This window comes from Oncorhynchus masou, unplaced genomic scaffold, assembly GCF_036934945.1.
Source record: "Oncorhynchus masou masou isolate Uvic2021 unplaced genomic scaffold, UVic_Omas_1.1 unplaced_scaffold_1881, whole genome shotgun sequence".
NCBI classification, from domain to species: Eukaryota; Metazoa; Chordata; class Actinopteri; order Salmoniformes; family Salmonidae; genus Oncorhynchus; species Oncorhynchus masou.
Genome location: NW_027008384.1, coordinates 53,292 through 73,347, shown reverse-complemented (window position 1 = coordinate 73,347; position 20,056 = coordinate 53,292). Strand labels below are relative to the sequence as shown.

Genomic DNA, 20,056 nt, shown 5'->3' with positions numbered 1-20,056 from the left:
CTGTCTGTTCCAGATCATTTATCCCTCTGAGCAGCTGCGTAAATGTTGGAGACCCTACAAAAGTTAGATAATATTAACGTTAGATAATATTAACATTTTATACGATAAGAATACGTGCATTGACCCACGTTTAAAACACATATAACTCCATGTTTAATATTACAATAACATCCTTCATGTTCAAACAATTCCAGGCATCCAAATCTAATATATATTTTTTCATTAACTCACCTTCAGAAAGCTCCATTAGGACGGATTCACAGATGATCCTTTTAAATGTTCAGTCCGATAACTATTCGGGGTTGCTGGCCTGTGGGTTTGTAGCTGCGCTAAAGCGGTGCTAACATAGTGGATCGGACACTCGCTCCTCGGTCTTGGCTCAAAAGGAGAGATACTTCGGAATGCATTTACAGCGCATGTTGGGGTGACGTTTTTTCGGGCGATATCCTGTATGCAACACCCTGTATATTTTGGTTTAGATTACAAAGGTAGTGATTTCAAACAACAGGAGGGGTGTCGAGACAGTAAGACGTGGCCCTTTTGATTTCCTACATCCTCAGGGTTAGCACATTGGTGGGTGTCCGATGTAAATTTATAGACCGGGGTGGGGGCACCGTTAGTATATGCGCTGATTAGAAATATCAATGTTTACCCCCGGGGTCGGTCTAGACATGGTGTATTCTTTCTGGGGGCAGGTTGACTTTTTAGCCTTCACATCCTCTGGAGGGTGAGATAAATTAGGATTTGAAAGGCATATGTGTTAATGAATCGAAAGTCCCCATTTTAAGAGACGCCGGCACACTTTTTGATGGGGGATAGGCAGATATCTGTACATACCGTTTGCATGATAGTGCAAACCTTGGTTTCAAACGACCCCTGCAGAGAGAGAGCCTTGAGTGAAGATGCCTGGGCATTGTTGAACACACACCCCCTACCTTTTTGTTTTTGAAACACACACACGCACACCAGCACACACACACACATGGCTTTTCCGTAAATCTTTTTTCTTCGCTACAGACCGGGGTGGGAGAGAAAACGAGAGCTTCTCATTCATTAAGGGGTGAGATACCATTTTAAAACCATTTTATTTCATTCAAATATTAAGTACATACAGTTTAAAACCTCTACGGGATTGTTGTCCCTAAACCGGGATGATTGTTGTTAACGTGCTCTAATGTGACTAGAATGACTCTGTATACAGCAGCCAACTTTCCGGGACAGGCATGTCTTTATATGGTCTTTATTTATATTCTTGTTCATTCTTGTTAATCTAACTACAGTGTCCAATTTACAGTAGCCATTACAGAGAAACAATACCATGCTATTGTTTGAGGAGAGTGCACAACAACAAAACACTTATCTCGGCAACTGGTTTAATACATTCCCTCTGAAGGTAAATAATGTACTTACATTCAGTAATGTTGCTCTGATTCGTCCTCCTAATGGCCTCAGAGATAAAATGTAGCATAGGTTTGATTGATTTAAAAAATATACATTTTAAAATGTAGGAACTGGGTTCTACAGTTTGAACCTCTGACGTACACTCTAAGGGAAGTCTAAGCTGAGACGAAGACAGCATCTTTAATCATGTGGTTCAATATATATTTACCTTTATTTAACCAGGCAAGTCAGTTAAGAACAAATTCTTATTTTCAATGACGGCCTAGGAACAGTGGGTTAACTGCCTGTTCAGGGGCAGAACGGAGAAATAATAAACAGTAGATAAACCGACTAAATATGTGAATAAATACCAAATACTTCACCTTGCCCTTGTGCTTCCCATTCCCTTCCCATGTGTATGAAAAACATTCATACGGGTAGTGTTTAATTTCCTTTGGGGGGGGGGGGGGGGCATTCATAGAGAAATGAAAATACAATTATATTTTTTAAATCTGTTCTTATCAGTTTAATATCTGACACGTCCCCTATCTGGGGACCATATATGAAATAGATTTTTGGAACAGGGAGATGGAATAGGGGCTTGCTCCGTCCACTCCACGCATCGACCTGGTATTGCAGTACCTCCAGGAACGGTGCTTCCCCTGTCGTTGTAAATATAAATCAGGCGTTGATACGTTTTAATTGGTTACATCTCTCTCAAACAGCACAGATGTGATTCACTGTAGAAGCACTGGTCCTCTTACATTTTAATTCCAGGTTGCATATTACAATATTTAAGGGCATATCAGATTGTCTGTTCTGACCATAACAGTCACACCAAGCATATGGTTGGTTGGTATAAGATTGAAATGGGTGATTAATGTACCTATGAAAACCCTATGAAATAGCTCCCCAATACCATCTGATGTATATATTTAATGTATTACATGAATGGAGACCACAGCCCTTCCAGCAATACATTTAAATCATGTTTTACTGTGATTGTTCCACCCTTTTTTATTTATTTTTTTATTTCACCTTTATTTAACCAGGTAGGCTAGTTGAGAACAAGTTCTCATTTGCAACTGCGACCTGGCCAAGATAAAGCATAGCAGTGTGAACAGACAACACAGAGTTACACATGGAGTAAACAATTAACAAGTCAATAACACAGTAGAAAAAAAAATTGAAAATGGCCCATTTGAGAAAAACGCTCCAGTCAGAGCAGGAGTAAGGTTTCACTCAAGTATTTAACTAGGGAAGGGGGATACCTAATCAGTTGTACAACTGAACGCATTCAACTGAAATGTGTCTTCATAATTTAACACAACCCCTCTGAATTAGATGTGCAGGGGATGCCATAATTGACATCCACGTCTTCGGCGCCCGGTGAACACTGGGTTAACTGCCTTGTACTGGGGCAGATGACAGATTGTTACCTTGACAGCTCGGAGATTCGATCCAGCAACCTTTCAATTAATGGCCCAATGCGCTAACCACTAGGCTACCTATGTATATGTTCATGTATGAATATGTTCATGAGTTTTCAGGTAGTCCAGTCGAGAAAAACCCTTTCCACAGTCAAGAGCAGAAGTAAGGCTTCTCTCCTGTATGTATACGCTCATGTGTTTTTAAGGTGCCCAGTTGAGAGAAACTCTTTCCACAGTCAGAGCAGGAGTAAGGCTTCTCTCCTGTGTGTATACGCTCATGTGTTCTTAAGGTGCCCAGTTGAGAGAAACTCTTTCCACAGTCAGAGCAGGAGTAAGGCTTCACTCCTGTATGGACACATTCATGTTGTTTTAAGTGGCCCAGTTGAGAGAAACTCGCCTCACAGTCAGAGCAGAAATAAGGCTTCTCTCCTGTGTGTGTACGTTCATGTTCTTTTAAGTGGCCCAGTCGAGAGAAACTCGCCTCACAGTCAGAGCAGAAATAAGGCTTCTCTCCTGTGTGTGTTCTCTGATGACCTTTTAGCTGAGATGCTGTTGTGAAGCATTTTACACAGTCAGAGCAGGAGTAAGGCCTCTTTCCTGTGTGTGTTCGCTGATGAACTTTTAGGTGAGATGCTGTTGTGAAGCATTTTACACAGTCAGAGCAGGAGTAAGGCTTCTCTCCTGTATGTATACGTTCATGTGTTTTTAAGGTGCCCAGTCGAGAGAAACTCTTTCCACAGTCATAGCAGGAGTAAGGCTTCACTCCTGTATGTATACGTTCATGTTCTTTTAGGTGGCCCAGTCGACAGAAACTATTCCCACAGTCAGAGCAGGAGTAAGGCTTCTCTCCTGTATGTATACGTTCATGTTGTTTTAAGGTGCCCAGTTGAGAGAAACTCGCCCCACAGTCAGAGCAGGAGTAAGGCTTCTCTCCTGTGTGCACTCTCTGATGACCTGTCAGAGCCTTTAATGTTATAAAATTCTTCCCACAGTCAGTACAGGAATACAGATTCTCAACTGTGTGAATTTTTAGGTGTATTTTTAGCTTTGAAAGATTTGGGAAAATCTCTTTACAATGTGGGCAGTGGTGAGACCTCTTAGGTCTGTGATCTTCCTGCTGTTGCTCTCTGGATGTAGAGAATGTCTCAACATGGTCTCCTGTGTGAACAACATCAGAAGAACCAGTCAGTTGGTGTGATATACAGTGGGGAGAACAAGTATTTGATAACCTGCTAAATCTGCAGTGTTTCCTACTTACAAAGCATGTAGAAGTCTGTAATTTTTATCATAGGTACACTTCAACTGTGAGAGACGGAATCTAAAACAAAAATCCAGAAAATCACATTGTATGATTTTTAAGTAATTGATTTGCATTTTATTGCATGACATAAGTATTTGATCACCTACCAACCAGTAAGAATTCCGGCTCTCACAGACCTGTTAGTTTTTCTTTAAGAAGCCCTCCTGTTCTCCACTCATTACCTGTATTAACTGCACCTGTTTGAACTCGTTACCTGTATAAAAGACACCTATCCACACACTCAATCAAACAGGCTCCAACCTCTCCACAATGGCCAAGACCAGAGAGCTGTGTAAGGACATCAGGGATGAAATTGTAGACCTGCACAAGGCTAGAATGGGCTACAAGACAATAGGCAAGCAGCTTGGTGAGAAGGCAACAACTGTTGGCGCAAATATTAGAAAATGGAAGAAGTTCAAGATGACGGTCAATCACCCTCGGTCTGGGGCTAAATGCAAGATCTCACCTTGTGGGGCATCAATGATCATTAGGAAGGTGAGGGATCAGCCCAGAACTACACGGCAGGACCTGGTCAATGACCTGAAGAGAGCTGGAACCACAGTCTCAAAGAAAACCATTAGTAACACACTACGCCGTCATGGATTAAAATCCTCCAGCGCACGCAAGGTCCCCCTGCTCAAGCTAGCGCATGTCCAGGCCTGTCTGAAGTTTGCCAATGACCATCTGGATGATCCAGAGGAGGAATGGGAGAAGGTCATGTGGTCTGATGAGACAAAAATATAGCTTTTTGGTCTAAACTCCACTCGCCGTGTTTGGAGGAAGAGGAAGGATGAGTACAACCCCAAGAACACCATCCCAACTGTGAAGCATGGAGGTGGAAACATAATTCTTTGGGGATGCTTTTCTGCAAAGGGGACAGGACGACCACCGTATTGAGGGGAAGATGGATTTGGCCATGTATCACGAGATCTTGGCCAACAACCTCCTTCCCTCAGTAAGAGCATTGAAGATGGGTCGTGGCTGGGTCTTCCAGCATGACAACGACCCGAAACACACAGCCAGGGCAACTAAGGAGTGGCTCCGTAAGAAGCATCTCAAGGTCCTGGAGTGGCCTAGCCAGTCTCCAGACATGAACCCGATAGAACATCTTTGGAGGGAGCAAAAAGTCCATATTGCCCAGCGACAGCCCCGAAACCTGAAGGATCTGGAGAAGGTCTGAATGGAGGAGTTGGCCAAAATCCCTGCTGCAGTGTGTGCAAACCTTATCAAGAACTACAGGAAATGTATGATCTCTGTAATTGCAAACAAAAGTTTCTGTACCAAATATTAAGTTCTGCTTTTCTGGTGTATCAAATACTTATGTCATGCAATAAAATGCAAATGAATTACTTAAAAAACTTTAAAAAATCATACAATGTGATTTTCTGGATTTTTGTTTTAGATTCAGTCTCTCACAGTTGAAGTGTACTACCTATGATAAAAATTACAGACCTCTACATGCTTTGTAAGTAGGAAAACCTGCAAAATCGGCAGTGTGTCAAATACTTGTTCTCCCCACTGTACATGTCAATCAAATGTATTTTATGAAGCCCTATTACATCCAAAGTTGACAAACAGCTTTACAGAAACCCAGCCTAAAATCCTAAAGAGCAAGTAATGCAGATGTTGAAGCAGTGGGCACAAAAAAACTCCTAGAAAGAAGGAACCTAGAAAGAAACGTAGAGAGGAACCAGGCTCAAAGTGGTGGCCAGTCTTCTTCTTGCTGTACCAGGTGAAATATGTATTCATATCAGTAGGTTGTACAATCAAAGGGGGAATAAAACAATTCTACAAGTGGGTAAAAGTTTAAAGCTAAAACTATGGTAAGGGTTGTGAAAATTATGAGCCATATCTTCCCTTCACTATCACAAGGGTTAGTAATTATACAGACTCATTTCATAGAACTTTAAAACACAGGCAGTTTGTCTACTCCACTTCTTTAGTCGACACTCTGATATCCCAGTGAATAAAACAAATGCTGACAATACTGGTGTCAAACCATGAAAGTGTCAGTAGCATGAAATAACATCTACCTTCTCATTGAAACAGTTCATCATGAAACAGTTCTACTGCAACTTTTCATACACAGTGGGAAGTTGGAATGAACAAACTTAGTTAGAACCTGCTCTTACCATGAGAAACACATGTTCCAATCTTCTCCTCCCCTTCTTCATCTTTAATGTTGACATTCAGTTCCAGTGTTTGACTGCAGTCTTCCAGCTTCACTGATGCCATCTCTGGATCCTGAAGTGCAAACTGGGCTCCACTGTCACAATCAGGACCCAGTGACTGTGGGTTTGGACTCAGTGTGGAAGGAGAGCGGCAGGCTTGGTTTGTCACTACTGTTGATGTTATCGGCCTCAGACTTAATTCTAGTCCTGTAGTAACAATGAACAACAGACAAAAAGTTATTTTCTAAGACAGTTCCGGCACTTTCTTTATTCTCTAAAAACATATTATATTAATTCTTGACTTGGACTGAAATAGATACCGGTACTGTTTATATTTAGGTGCAGGAGCTCCACAATACTGTTGAGCTAATATTCTATAAGAGGAACATGAGCTCAAAAAGTAGACATTTGAGGTGAACTGTCCAAGTCAAGCACTGATCTCATTTCAATAGATCTGGTAGCTAAGCATTGACAACACAACATGGATTCATTCACATTAGACAAAGTATACACTCTAAAATCAGGCTACACAACTTAAGTGTACTTAATCTATAGTAGATTTCCTCAATTCACATCAATGCATAAATTACCATTTAGTACAAGGTTGCAGTACGTATTGGGCAGCACTATGTACCATTTTCCTGAATAACCTTGTCTTCACTGTATTATTGTATCAAAAACCAATAGTAAAAATAAAAAATACCAAACGTGTTATGACCTGAATGGATTTGTTACCTAGCATGGTATTACATGTTCTTTTGATAGACAGTATAAACATGTTATTACATACCAGTAGTAAAAAATAGAGACACAAATATTGTCTTCTTAACATCACAGTTCTGCCCATATCTTTATTCTGAAGAAGGTTGCGTGCCTGCCCAGAACTTCACGTTTCCACTCACAACCAACTATGGTAGTGAGTACCCCAACTATGGTAGTGAGTACCCCAACTATGGTAGTGAGTACCCCAACTATGGTAGTGAGTACACCAACTATGGTAGTGAGTACACCAACTATGGTAGTGAGTATACCAACTATGGTAGTGAGTATACCAACTATGGTAGTGAGTATACCAACTATGGTAGTGAGTATACCAACTATGGTAGTGAGTATACCAACTATGGTAGTGAGTATACCAACTATGGTAATGAGTATACCAACTATGGTAATGAGTATACCAACTATGGTAGTGAGTATACCAACTATGGTAATAATGAGTATACCAACTATGGTAATGAGTACCAACTATGGTAATGAGTATACCAACTATGGTAAGTATACCAACTATGGTATACACCAAATATGGTAGTGAGTATACCAACTATGGTAATGAGTATACCAACTATGGTAGTGAGTACACCAACTATGGTAATGGTACTATGGTAATGAGTACACCAACTATGTAGTGAGTATACCAACTATGTTTTCTGATCCGTTTTAAGCTCAACCAGAATGTTTTCAATATATTTCTTGCTTACAGGTACGTAGTGTGGCTTGTCGTAGGTGACAGTGACTATGTCCCCATCCTTTCAGTCTATATTAACTGTTCTCAGGAGGGGCACACAGCTGTCTCCGACCCTTTGATAGGATATGATGTCGGTATACACAAATATGTTGTAAAATCCTGCATGTATATCCGCGGGGAATGGGAATAATTTATCTTTCACATACGTCCATTTATTGGGACCCATCCCCAACATGTAGGCTAACTTACCGCTGGTCTTTATACCCCGTCAGCATCCCCTGAGATTTGTACACGTTTATGTATAGGGTTGTACATCAGGAATATTTCCATATTGTTCGGGGTTAGGAGTTCATTCAACTCTGAGACGATCCTGTCGACGGTTCTATAGAATCCTTTTTAAGCTTAATAAGTTTTGCAGGTTCCGATATCCATTTGCAATAAAAATCACGGTCCTTATCTTTGATATTATACCAACTATGGGGGTATGTCATCTCGCTGAGACCTACTTCCCAGGCCTCTGATAACTATAGGCTTTGGAAAATTGGTTGTATAATTCTAACTGATTATTTCGACGCATTACTGGGGAGAGTCAGGTAGAAGCCGGTGTGTTCCATGATGCAGTCCTGTGTACATGCGAATGATGGGGTATTTATCATGCACGAGGGTTTAAGTTAACCCCCGATGCCTCCACCACATCCTGCTCTAATACCCAACTATTGAACTTTTGGGGCCAGTTTTTCCAGCGGACCAGCACCCGTTTCTTTTTGGACCCTTTTCTCTCTTTTGATCTAGAATCTCCTCCACGTGAAAGACTTTGTCTTTTCCCAACTGGACCTTCTGTAATTCCTTCTCATAAAAAGATCCCTCTATAAGCTCCCCGTCATAATATTTTAACTTGTAGACCTGGGGTATGCGTGGCAGACACTGTGGGAGCAAGATGTACATATAGGGAGAAACATAATACTGTACCACAAGAGATAGATACACTTAGAGTGCATTTGCCATTCTGGTAAAATGCATTGTCTATTGTATAGGACAGGAAGCCAAAGTAAGGCCATGAGAGCATAGGACAGCTGGACATACCAAGGTCAGAGGGACATACAAAGGAGGGGGTCAGCCAAATGACCAACTGATGGACTATAGACATAGGTCATATATTTTTAGGACATGAAGAGAAGAGACACGTAGTCTTCTAGTCCTAATAAGGACAAGCTAAACATAAGGGGCCCATAGGATAAGATGGGCATGTATTATTTTTGGGACATGAAGAGGTCCTGTCACCATTATAACTTGACTGAAAGCAGATAAGGGTGTTATTGGGCGTGAACAAGCAGGAAGCACAGATTGAAAGATAATGGTGGCAGATGGACTGAAGGATGTAACTTCATTTGCATGTGAGATTGACTCATATGTTGTATGTGTATAAAAACATAGCCAGTGATCTGGAAAAGGGTGTGTTCCGCGGACCATCTAGGCTTCTGATATGTTTGTATTAAAAGCCTATATTGAATTCACAAGTTCTTGTAAGTGCTATATTTTGTAACGATCCTCCAAGACAACACTCGGCAGCGGCAACTCATCGCTGCTCATATTTTTAGTCTAAACACCCCTCAACTTGGATATACGCACCAAGTCCCCAACTATGAATTTAATTTTTTTTTTTTCTTACGGCGAAGGGGGTACAAACCATACAGATTTTTAAAGACTTGAAGAAAAGAGTTTTCAGAAGAGACCTCGGAGGCCTTCATACTTATACTCTTATGGCAGCTGTTGTTGTATCCCTTCACTAAACCTTGAACTATATCGATATATCTATGCGTGTGGTGAGCTGTAAAATATCGCCACATCCGCTCCTTCAGAGTTCTGTTAAAGCGTTCAACAACTGAAGCTTTCAAATCCGAGCCTGTAGCAAAATGTACTATATTGTGCTTCTTCATGAGTTTCTGAAAAGTATTATTAAAAAGTGATTTTCCGCCATCAGTCTGCACTTTCTTGGGGGCTCCTCCTTCCTTCAAGATAGGGTCAAAGGCCCGGGTCACCTCTGCCCCGCTCTTATTTAAGCCCCTTACAAATGCTATTTTAGAGAAAATATCTGTAACCGTTAGCATGTAGCGATTTCCATCATTTTTATCTGCAAGGACCTGCATGTCACATAGATCCGCCTTTCTTACAGGTTTTTTGGAAGAAAATGGACATATATGGAGGAGCATAAATAATATAAAAGAGAGATACACTTATAGAGTGCATTTGCCATTCTGGTAAAATGCATTGTCTATTGTATAGGAGAGAAGACCAGAGGAGGCCATGAGACTATGGAACAGCTGAGCACGCTAAAAACAGACCACACGAAGGGAAAGTGACACATAGGCGCCTAGGGCAACTGGACACACTAAAGATGGAGACACATAGTCTGCTGACACTAGATAACACACAAACTGATAACAGAGGAGTATAGCTGAACACGCTAAAAACAGAGGAGACACAGTCTGCTGACCCTAGATAACACACAAAGAAAAGAATGCATTTAGCTGAGTGAAGGGAAAAAGCAAGGGTCTTGTCATCATTATAATCTGACGGAAAGCAGATATGGGCGTTATTGGGCTGAACAAGCAGGATGCACAGATTGGGATGTAACTTCATTTGCATGTGGGATGGACTCATATGTTGTATGTGTATAAATCAGAGCGAATACTCTGAAAAAGGTGTGTGTTCCGCGGGGCACTCCGGCTTGCTATACTTTTGTATTAAAACCTGATTGATTTCACAAGTTCTGTAATGCATTATATTTTGATCTGATTTTCCACTACAGATTATGGAGAGTATATGCATCCTGCTCTGATAACCACTCATTTAGAATGGCTTAACCGGCTACCTGTTTCTTCAGCTATAGCTCTCTGTAAATGTTCCTTACCCCCATAAGACCCGGGGTTAGAGGGATTATAATAAATGGTTTTCAACATCTGCTCCGCCATCCTTCTTGCCTCTCTGAGGTACAATAACGTTAATGAGCCACTTTCAAATAACGACAACATTTCATTTTCATGATAGAAGTTTTATTTACGCATCAAGTATTACGTATTCAGACAATTCAGGATTCTTTGCAGGATACATGTCCCAGTTTTCTCAACGATCACAGCATGCAACACCCTGTATATTTGGTTTTGATTTACAGACTTGTGTCGCTGAATGTTTAAAACACACATGTCCGTTATATAAGCATATAAACAACAAATATGATACACGTTACAATTAAATGGTGTTTCAAACAAATAAAGTAAAATCTTAGACAAAGTTGTTTCCAGTTCTTCAGAATCATCCACAACATGATTCATGATTTGTTCCATTTTCAGCACACGCTCTACATTAACCCAGGCATTGTGTTGTGTAGAACGATACATCGTTCACTTTATTTTCAATAATCTGATGCATAACATTTGTAAGTTCTCTCAAAAGAAGACATTTATTTATTATCTCTAACATCGTATACACATAGTTGCCCATTGCATTACATCTAAATAACAAAATGTCACTCGGTCTCTTGGGGTTTATTGGGCCAGAAAGTCATCACATCAGCCAACACAGCTTCCCGGTATTTATTGTCATCCAACAGGGTGTGTCGGATTTCTTTGAGTTTATCGTGGATGTAGATTTCCTCCTTCAGTTCATGTAGGAATGCCGTGGTTACCAAGTAAAATCTGGGGATAGACGGCACAAGACCCATAGATTCCAGGGCTCTGACCAGCGATGGTATAAATCTGCAGGACCACAGTCTTTTCATCAGCTCCTCAAATTGGTTGAAGAAGTAGTATCTTGGCGGGTCATATACGGCACTTGCTGGGGTGATTGATCTCACAACCGATGCATTTCTCTCTTATATATTCTCCAATCACCACGTCTAGAAGTGTGGCTACAGAGGCCTTGATGGTGTCCACAAAAATAGTACTGACTATCCCATCTAACACGTCCTCAGGCTGTGTACATGTAGGGGGTGTCGTGGGTCTCGCCAGGGGGGAGTAGAAAGCCGGGCTGCGAGGCATAGAGTCCTTAGGGTCTGGCCCCCATGTCGTATCGGAGTCCTGGTATGTTGTATGAATATCCATGGTGTATGATGAAATGAAGAACTGGAGGCTTTAAGGGCACTCCTTTTATTGTTGAACCAGTCCTTTGGGTATCAGGGCGTGGTTAACGCAACCGCATACTTAGTTGTCTTCGGAGGCTGTCCCTTCTGAGGATGTACCTTCTTGGGGCTCCTTTGAATCATAATCCTGAGGATTCGTATATATTATGCACTTCTTTACATGAACAATGCTCTGCCGCAGTTGGCTCTGTACAAAGAGAGCGTCCAACAGCTGGAACATTTTCAATTCCATTAGATCCCAAATTTGAAAAGGAATAAGCATGCGCAACCTAAAATCCCCACCATCACAAATGTTTTGGTTGCGGGTTTCCTCGTTGCCGAAATAGAACTCCACGTAGCCACATGGAAGTCCATTCTTTCTTTGTATTTTCACCCTGTGAATTATTCTTCCTGAGGAGTCAGGGGCACCTTGAACAAGCTATACCCCTTGGTGATAAAGCTCAGTTCGGGACACACAACCTTGCGAAAAACCGTCCAGTCTTCAAGCCCGTAGTCCACTCCTAAAGTCTGGTCTGTATATTCTTCTCCAGGTAATCAAACCGATACCCCGATTGATGTCCATTAGACATCAGCACTTGATCTTTCAGCGTAGTTGCGGGTGGTATTTGGGTTCTATACACACTTAGAAACCGCTTTTTTTGGCGCATCGTATATTGTGGCTTGATACTTGGCCCTTTCTCGATGTTTCAACCGAGGTCCTGCTTCCGTTGTTACAGTCATCACAGCTTTGCCACTGATCACAAAATCCATGCTGATTTAAAAAATCTTGTTTAGTGTTCTGGGGACGCATGTCTTGTTCTGGGCTTTATTTATAAGGCGTCTGCCAACCCCAATACCCCAGGACATTCGTGTTTCATAGACAACAACCCGTCGATGCTGCAGGATTTCCACCGTCTCCATCCGGGTCGTCCCCAAGGCCGGTGTCGGCGCGCGGCTCGAGGGGGGGTACTGTCATGACTTCCACCGAAGTCAGTCCTTCTTGTTCGGGCAGCGCTTGGCGGTCAACGTCACCGGTATTCTAGCCATTGCCGATCCACTTTTCATTTTCCATTTGTTTTGTCTTTGTTTTTTTCACACCTGGTTTCAATTCCCCCATTACAGATTCAGTATTTAACCCTTTGTTTCACACATACATACGTATCTGATGGCTGGTATTTTGTTGCCGGGCTTTGTATGAACGCCAGTTTATTCGTGGTACCGGTATATTTCACGGACAGTTGTATTGTTTCTATACCCGTGTTTTTGTGTGTATTAAATACCTTGTCCACGCATCTCAACTCTCCTGCGTCTGACTCCTTTTCACCAGTTACCCAAAGCCTTGACAGGAACATGAGCTCAAACAGTAGACACTTGAGGTGCCGGTTCTCTGCTCCAGTGAGCTCCTGTCCAAGTCAAGCACTGATCTCATTTCAATGGATCAGGTAGCTAAGCATTGACAACAAAACACTAATTCATTCATATCAAAGTACACACTTTAAAATTAGTCTACATAAACTAAGTGCACTTAAACTAAAGTAGAATAAATGGCAAAAAACATTTAGTATAAGTTTAGTTAACCTGGTTTTCACTGTATTATTTTAATCAAAAACCAATTGTATTTCCCGTTCACACCATAGTAACATTTATAGATAAAGATAGAAGCAACTGAAGGTGTCTGACTATTAGTACACATGTAGAAAACTGATGATCATTACATTAAGCTTCAAAACTGGAGTGTGACCATGAAATGGTCTCTCTGCACCAGCACTGAAGTCCGTTGGAGCAGACAGAGTGGACAGCTCCATTTTACCAGCTCGTGAATTTTACACAAAACCAATAACATGCTAAACAAACTCAGAAAGCTCAAATACTTGTATTCTTTATTAAAACTACATTGAGGAAATTATGTACATTTATTCAGACAAACCAAAAGCTTCTAGCTATGTGACTTGTAAAATAGTTGATCACAATCACTCGGTTTCACACAAAAATAAAACATCTCTTATTTAATTATTTTTTAGAATGAGGCTGTAACGTAACAAAACGTGGGAAAAGTCAAGAGGTCTGAATACTTTCTGAATGGGAGAGGGGATACCTAGTCAGTTGTACAACTGAATGCATTCAACTGAAATGTGTATTCCACATTTAACCCACCCCTCTGAATCAAAGAGGTGGAGGGGGGGCTGCCATAATCGACATTGACGTCTTTGGTGCCCCGGGAACAGTGGATTAACTGCCTTGCTCAGGGGCAGAATAACATTTTTACCTTGTCAGCTCGGGGATTCAATCCAGCAACCTTTCCTCCACTCACTATCACAAGGGTTAGTAACGACACAGACTCTTTTCATAGAACTTTAAAACACTGGCAGTTTGTCCACTTCACTTCTTTAGTCTCCTCTCTGAACACTCCAGACAGCCCAGTTAATAAAACAAATGCAGGCAATACTGGTGTCAAACCATGCAAGTGTCAGTAGTTGTGATGCACCGATATGACATTTTTTGCTGTATCACATCCGGCCATGATTAAGGCACAGCATCTCAGGCGTCACAGTCCCCGGTTCAAATCCTGGGCCCATGAGCGTCGTCCGGGTTTGGCCATCATTGTAAATAAGAATTTGTTATTAAATGACTTGCCTAGTTAAATAAAAGGTTACACAAACACACCAAAAAGTTATTTTGTTGGCATTTCCATATGTCCCCATTACCAGTAAAACATCATCAAAACCTATTTCCTCACTTACTTGCTGTGCTGTTTCCTTGTTCATTTGTTCCGTTGTTTCATTCTCAACCAGGATTTCTATGGAACGCCGTTTGGGTGTTTGTGTGTCAAAAAACAAGCTTGTTGACCAATCAGGACCTGAATATGACTGCCCGTCACATAATAATTTTACGCGTTCATATTTTCTTTACGTAGTTATTACACATTGATTACACAATCACTCAAATTTCATATGTCAACGATTCATCAATACGTATGCTCTGAAGCTGGTCATAAAAAAAGCTTGCTAACTCATGGATGCAAACAATGTTCTTCCCCAAAAACATCGCAAACCGACATAATCTGTTTCAGTAGCTATAGTCAGGTAGCCAACTATATAGCTAGGTATCATTATCTAAAATAGCCCTAATTTATAACACGGTTCTTATTTGATTAATGGTGGTTGGACCCATCTATGTTAAACTAGCAACAATAAGGATTAGCCACAATAGTGGAATTTGCAGTTAGCCTTCAAAGTAAAGGTAGGGCATAATTCTACTATTTGTAATCATTTCTATCACTATCAATGACATACCTTTATTTTGAAAACAGCAAATTCCACTTTTGTGCTAATCCTTATTGTGGCTAGCTTCACAACACATAACCCGGTCCGGTCGAGCATTACTTGCCAGATGAAGCTAGTTGGCTGCTTATAACGGAAGCTTTGGGCAACAGGGTTAAGTAGCTGGCTAACTGTTTATTTTCATGAACTGAAATTCAATTTCAATAGGCGAACAACAAGTGGCAACCTAGCTATTGTTTTCAGGCTGGTTGCATTGGTGCTAACGTAAACTTGTACATCGCCTTGGTCCGTACAATTACCCTTATTTTAGCGCCCCAAAAGCGTAATACTTCCAGATCAACTGTAATGTCAATACCATTGTAAAGCACAATTTCTCCCCTTTCCAATATTATCAATTACATGACGTAAACGCTGCCCGTTTCTGCATAATTCAAGCAGGCAATGAGCCCTGTGGGGTCTTTTTTTAAATGGCGGGTGGGGAAGCTAAACTAATGCGTGATAGTGAGAAGGAGAGATTTTGTGTGGGAATATTGCTTTTTTTTTTCACTCGATCTGTCCAACTTATCGCCTCTAAAATGTCAATAAAACACAATAAAGAGTTTATATAAATGTTTTATTACATTCCTATTTGAAGGTTTGTGTCGAATTTGAATAGGGTTTAGGGCAGTGCTAAAGTGATCTTAGAAGTAAACAGCGGCTTTGAGAATGCTGATCGCATGCAATGATGACGCAAAAAATGACTAGGTATCCTCTCCTTAACCCCATCACTGTCCATTTCTTGTTTTTAAAACTATGAGAGAAGTGCTACACCTGGTGGAGAGAGATTGTAAGACATAAATAGTTGCTTTATGCATGCTATTCGTTACGGCATGACACATCACGATGTAACGAAGGGTCAGTTTTTTCAGCTTTTCTCCAATACTATGGAGCCATTACCATGTCTATCAACGCTTACATAGAAACGTAGTTCACACCCCAGAATTTGAAGTCAACACAGTCGCTACAGTCCCATTAGTTTTCTTTGCAGCCTCGTTTGAATGTTGCGGTTGCGCACATTTGTACGGAATGGGGTGAGTTTACATTAGTGTGTAGCGGTGCTTGACCAGTCGGCGAAAGCCAACATCACCCACCGTAGAGAACGGTTGGTTGTCAAGGGCAATGAATTCCATTTCTTGGCTTTAACAGATTTTGCCTTCGAGTTGTCTCAGCTGAAATGTTCTTACTCTTTCAAATAACTGCTCGATCCACACAGCAGACATGGTGGGCTAGGATGGGAATGCTGTTTCGCAAAAGTTTACGCGGGTTCATTACGTCCTGTACCTATGTTATATTGGTAGGTATTTAAGTCAGCTTTGACATCGGTTTTGCACATCAGCGTTAAACTAGACACGTGATATGATCACCGATATAGTGTGTATCCCTAGTCAGTAGCATGAAATAACATCTACCTTTTCATTGAAACAGTTCATAATGAAACAGTTCTACCGCAACTTTTCATACACAGTGGGAAGTAGAAATAAACAATACACACTTAGAACCTGCTCTTACCATGAGAAACAGATGTCCCAATCTTCTCCTCCACTTCTTAATCTTTAATGTTGGCATTCAGTTCCAGTGTTTGACTGCAGTCTTCCAGCTTCACTGATGCCATCTCTGGATCCTGCAATTCAAAATGGGCTCCACTGTCACAATCAGGACCCAGTGACTGTAGGTTTGGACTCAGTGTGGAAGGAGAGTGTCGTGGAAATACCGGAGCCTGTGAGTTCAAAAAGACTTTATTACAAAGTAATAGAACCTGAGCTGGTTCATGAAGCAAGTGTCTTTCCAGACTAGGCATACACTCGTTATAGTTTTCCTCCTTACGCAACTCCTCTTTATGTTAATGATTCATCCCCTCTGCCATTTAGCCACCATTATCTTTTTGCCTGGCACTAACTTTAGCTTGGTTTCACATTAGGGCATAGATTCCATTCATAGCAATGGTACAAAAATAGACAGATATGCACACTCCCAAGACAGGTGCATGTAGGGCATAGATTCCATTCCTGGCATAACCATAGCAACAGTAAACATGAAGCCATAGCAATGGTACAAAAATAATCAGACACACCCACTCTCAAGACAGGTGCATGTTTAATGGTGCCTAATAACCTAGACACACATATAGAGTGCACTTATTCTGCTGACTACTCTAAGATGTATAATGTGCACACATTTACTTTAAAATTCCCAATAAGAGGCAGGCTGGGTTTGTCCTCACTGTTGATGTTACCAGCCTCAGGCTTAATCCGAGTCGGCCAGTAGTAATAAATAGAAACGGATACAAAAGTTACTCTTGACAGTTCTGGCACTTTATTCTCTAGAAGAGGAACATGAGCTCAAGCAGTAGAAATTTGAGGTGCTGGTACTCAGCTCCAGTGAGCTCCTGTCCAATTCAAGCACTGATCTCATTTCAATAGATCTGGTAGCTAAGCATTGACAACAAAACACGAGTTCATTCACATTAGACAAAGTATACACTTTATATTAGGCTACAGAACTTAATCTATAGAAAATTTCTGAATTTGACATAAATGACTCAAAAAACATTTAGTACAAGGTTGCAGTATGTTTCAGGCAGCACTATGTACTATTTTCCTGAATAACCTTGTCTTCCCTGTATTATTTCAATCAAAAAACAATATTATTTCCGTTCACACCATAGTAATAACATTTATAGACAGACAGAAACAACTGAATGTCTCAATATTAGTACACGTGTAGAAAACTGATAATCGTTACATTTATCTCCAAAACAGTAGTGCAACCGTAAAATGGTCTCTCTGCTGCACCCTCACTGCCTGCACTGAAGTCCGTTGATGCAGAGCGAGCCGCCATTTTACCAGCTCGTGAATTTTAACGTTACACAAAACCAAAAACGACATGTTAAACGAACCCAGAAATCTCAAATTATTTTATCCTTAATGAGATTACCTTGACGAGATACATCCACTCAGACAAACCCAGAGTATCTATGTCAATTGTAAAAATAATAAAAAAAAATGATCACGTTCACTCACGCGGTTTGGCACATGTTTTTCTTCTACCAAACGTGATAATAACTTGACGTATTTGTTACCTAGCATGTTATGACGTGTTCATAAGATATTAAAACGTGCTATTACATACCAGTAGAAATACATTTGAAACGTACACAAAAGTTGTGGCTTCGACTGCACAATTCTGGCGTGTCCTCTATTGTGAAGAATGATGTGCCCCTGCGTGGAATTTCCTGTTCCCCCACTCACATTTTCTAAACCCAGAGACGCAAACAACGCGAGACTTCAGAGAACGTTTGTAATGTGGACCAAGCCTGGGTTTGTGAAGTCAATGAGAGAAGTGTACACTTTTGATACTTGCAGTGGTTAAATGGGGAGCCTAATAAATACCAAAAATATTCCGTCGGTACACACTTGAAACATGGTCATTATTTTATCAATTTCATAACTGCAGTGGTTTATTCACAATCCCTCTCACTGTGTATCTTCCATATCGCAGCATCACATGAGTAGGCAGAAACTCTTCACTCTTCCAACGAAACTCCAGATATAACACATTTTATCGGTGCCCTGCTCCAAAAAACAATGCTCTTTCCTTCTGCTCTTCTGAGACGCATGAAATCAAAACCACCACTGGTCACTCTGACTGATGCCTCCTTTACCATCTTCCTGACCTCAAATGATCTCCCAACAATACATAATTGTTGATGAATCGCACTCCATAAGAAACCGATGTTCATTTACAACTTTTGGCCTGTTTGCTCCATTTTTCGTCGGCTCTGTCTTCCATTCAATTCATTCTTACCAATTTTACTCAACTTGGAGCCATCAGACTCGAACAGCACTTCGGCTTCGCCATATTTCCCTACCCAAAACCAGACACACCACGCTACCGACTAACTCCTGCATGTAGAATCCTGCATTGAAAAAAAGCCAACATCTACAGGTTAAATGGGAATTTCACGCTGGCTTTGCCATTTTCAGCTATATCAGGTCCATCCATCATGGACTTTATTTCGCCCAAAATTGTCCGTCTGTTTTGATCCAAATATAGCTAATGTTTGTATACTCCATGTTTCATATGTTGGTCATTTTTGCTACCATTTTCTCTCCGCTTACTCTTGTAATTAGTATGTCCAGATGTAACAAATGTAATTATGACCTCAGCTAATGTCGTCATGTACATTAACTTAATGTAATCATTGGCATGTTGTTTTGCCCAGAAGCAACAAATACACTAGATTACATCATCTCTACATCCTGTTAATGTAATTATTGTTCCTATGTTTTCTCAGCATACATGACATTAACTCCCGCTTTAGCGGGGTGCGCGTAGGCGACAGCCTGTAATAACCCAGTAATAACCATAGTAAGTCACATGAATAGACATCAAAATCACTCAACCATCCTAACATAATACATCATGTAATGTTCTTATTTAGTGTTCAATTTCAACTGAACCATGATCATATATGTCATTTGTTTGTCTTCTCAGGTCTTACAGCAAGTAAAAATGTATGAACTAAAACATTTAGTCATTACCAGCAGGTTCTGTCCTTACCATCACCGTTCATTATGTGGTAGTAATGACGTGGTGGGAATAACAATTTTACGACATTTGGTCATAAATAGCAGGGATCCTAGCATGCTAACTCCAGTTGAACAGCTGGCATACAATGTACCCTAAATACACATAATTAAAACTATTTTAAAAATGTACATAATTTGATGAAATTATAGCCTATTTGGTAATGACCAAATAGACTCCATGACTTCCATGTGCTCCACTGTCACTATTCATATCCATGGTAACCAAGTACACACTTTTGAAAAAAAAAGGGTTATTTTCATGTCATTTGCTTGTCGTTGTGTTA

The 20,056-nt window shown here is 40.7% G+C and overlaps 1 protein-coding gene and 1 pseudogene across 3 annotated transcripts; one reads left to right on the top strand and one right to left on the bottom strand.

Annotated features, from left to right (window-relative positions):
- Nucleotides 1-1,593: 1,593 nt before the first annotated feature.
- LOC135532481 (gastrula zinc finger protein XlCGF17.1-like) lies at nt 1,594-18,423 on the bottom strand. Of its 3 annotated transcripts, none has more exons than XM_064959985.1 (4): nt 18,338-18,423; nt 16,693-16,900; nt 6,243-6,488; nt 1,594-3,968 (listed from the first exon to the last, which is right to left on the bottom strand). In XM_064959985.1, the coding sequence occupies exons 3-4, from the start codon at nt 6,343-6,345 to the stop codon at nt 2,962-2,964; spliced, it is 1,110 nt and encodes a 369-aa protein (XP_064816057.1). In that variant the 5' UTR covers nt 6,346-6,488; nt 16,693-16,900; nt 18,338-18,423; the 3' UTR covers nt 1,594-2,961. The 3 variants fall into 3 exon arrangements, with proteins under 3 accessions (XP_064816057.1, XP_064816056.1, XP_064816058.1); XM_064959984.1 differs by having other exon boundaries at nt 18,313-18,416; XM_064959986.1 differs by lacking the exon at nt 18,338-18,423 and adding an exon at nt 18,118-18,305.
- Nucleotides 1,872-2,044, top strand: LOC135532483 (U2 spliceosomal RNA; annotated as a pseudogene).
- Nucleotides 18,424-20,056: the final 1,633 nt, after the last annotated feature.

Coding starts and splice junctions, on each gene's coding strand:
- LOC135532481 (XM_064959985.1), bottom strand. CDS start 6,345: ATGGCATCAGTGAAGCTGGAAGACTGCAGTCAAACACTGGAACTGAAT. Junction 3,969..6,242: donor TGGAACATGTGTTTCTCATG/GTAAGAGCAGGT, acceptor TTGTTCACACAG/GAGACCATGTTGAGACATTC.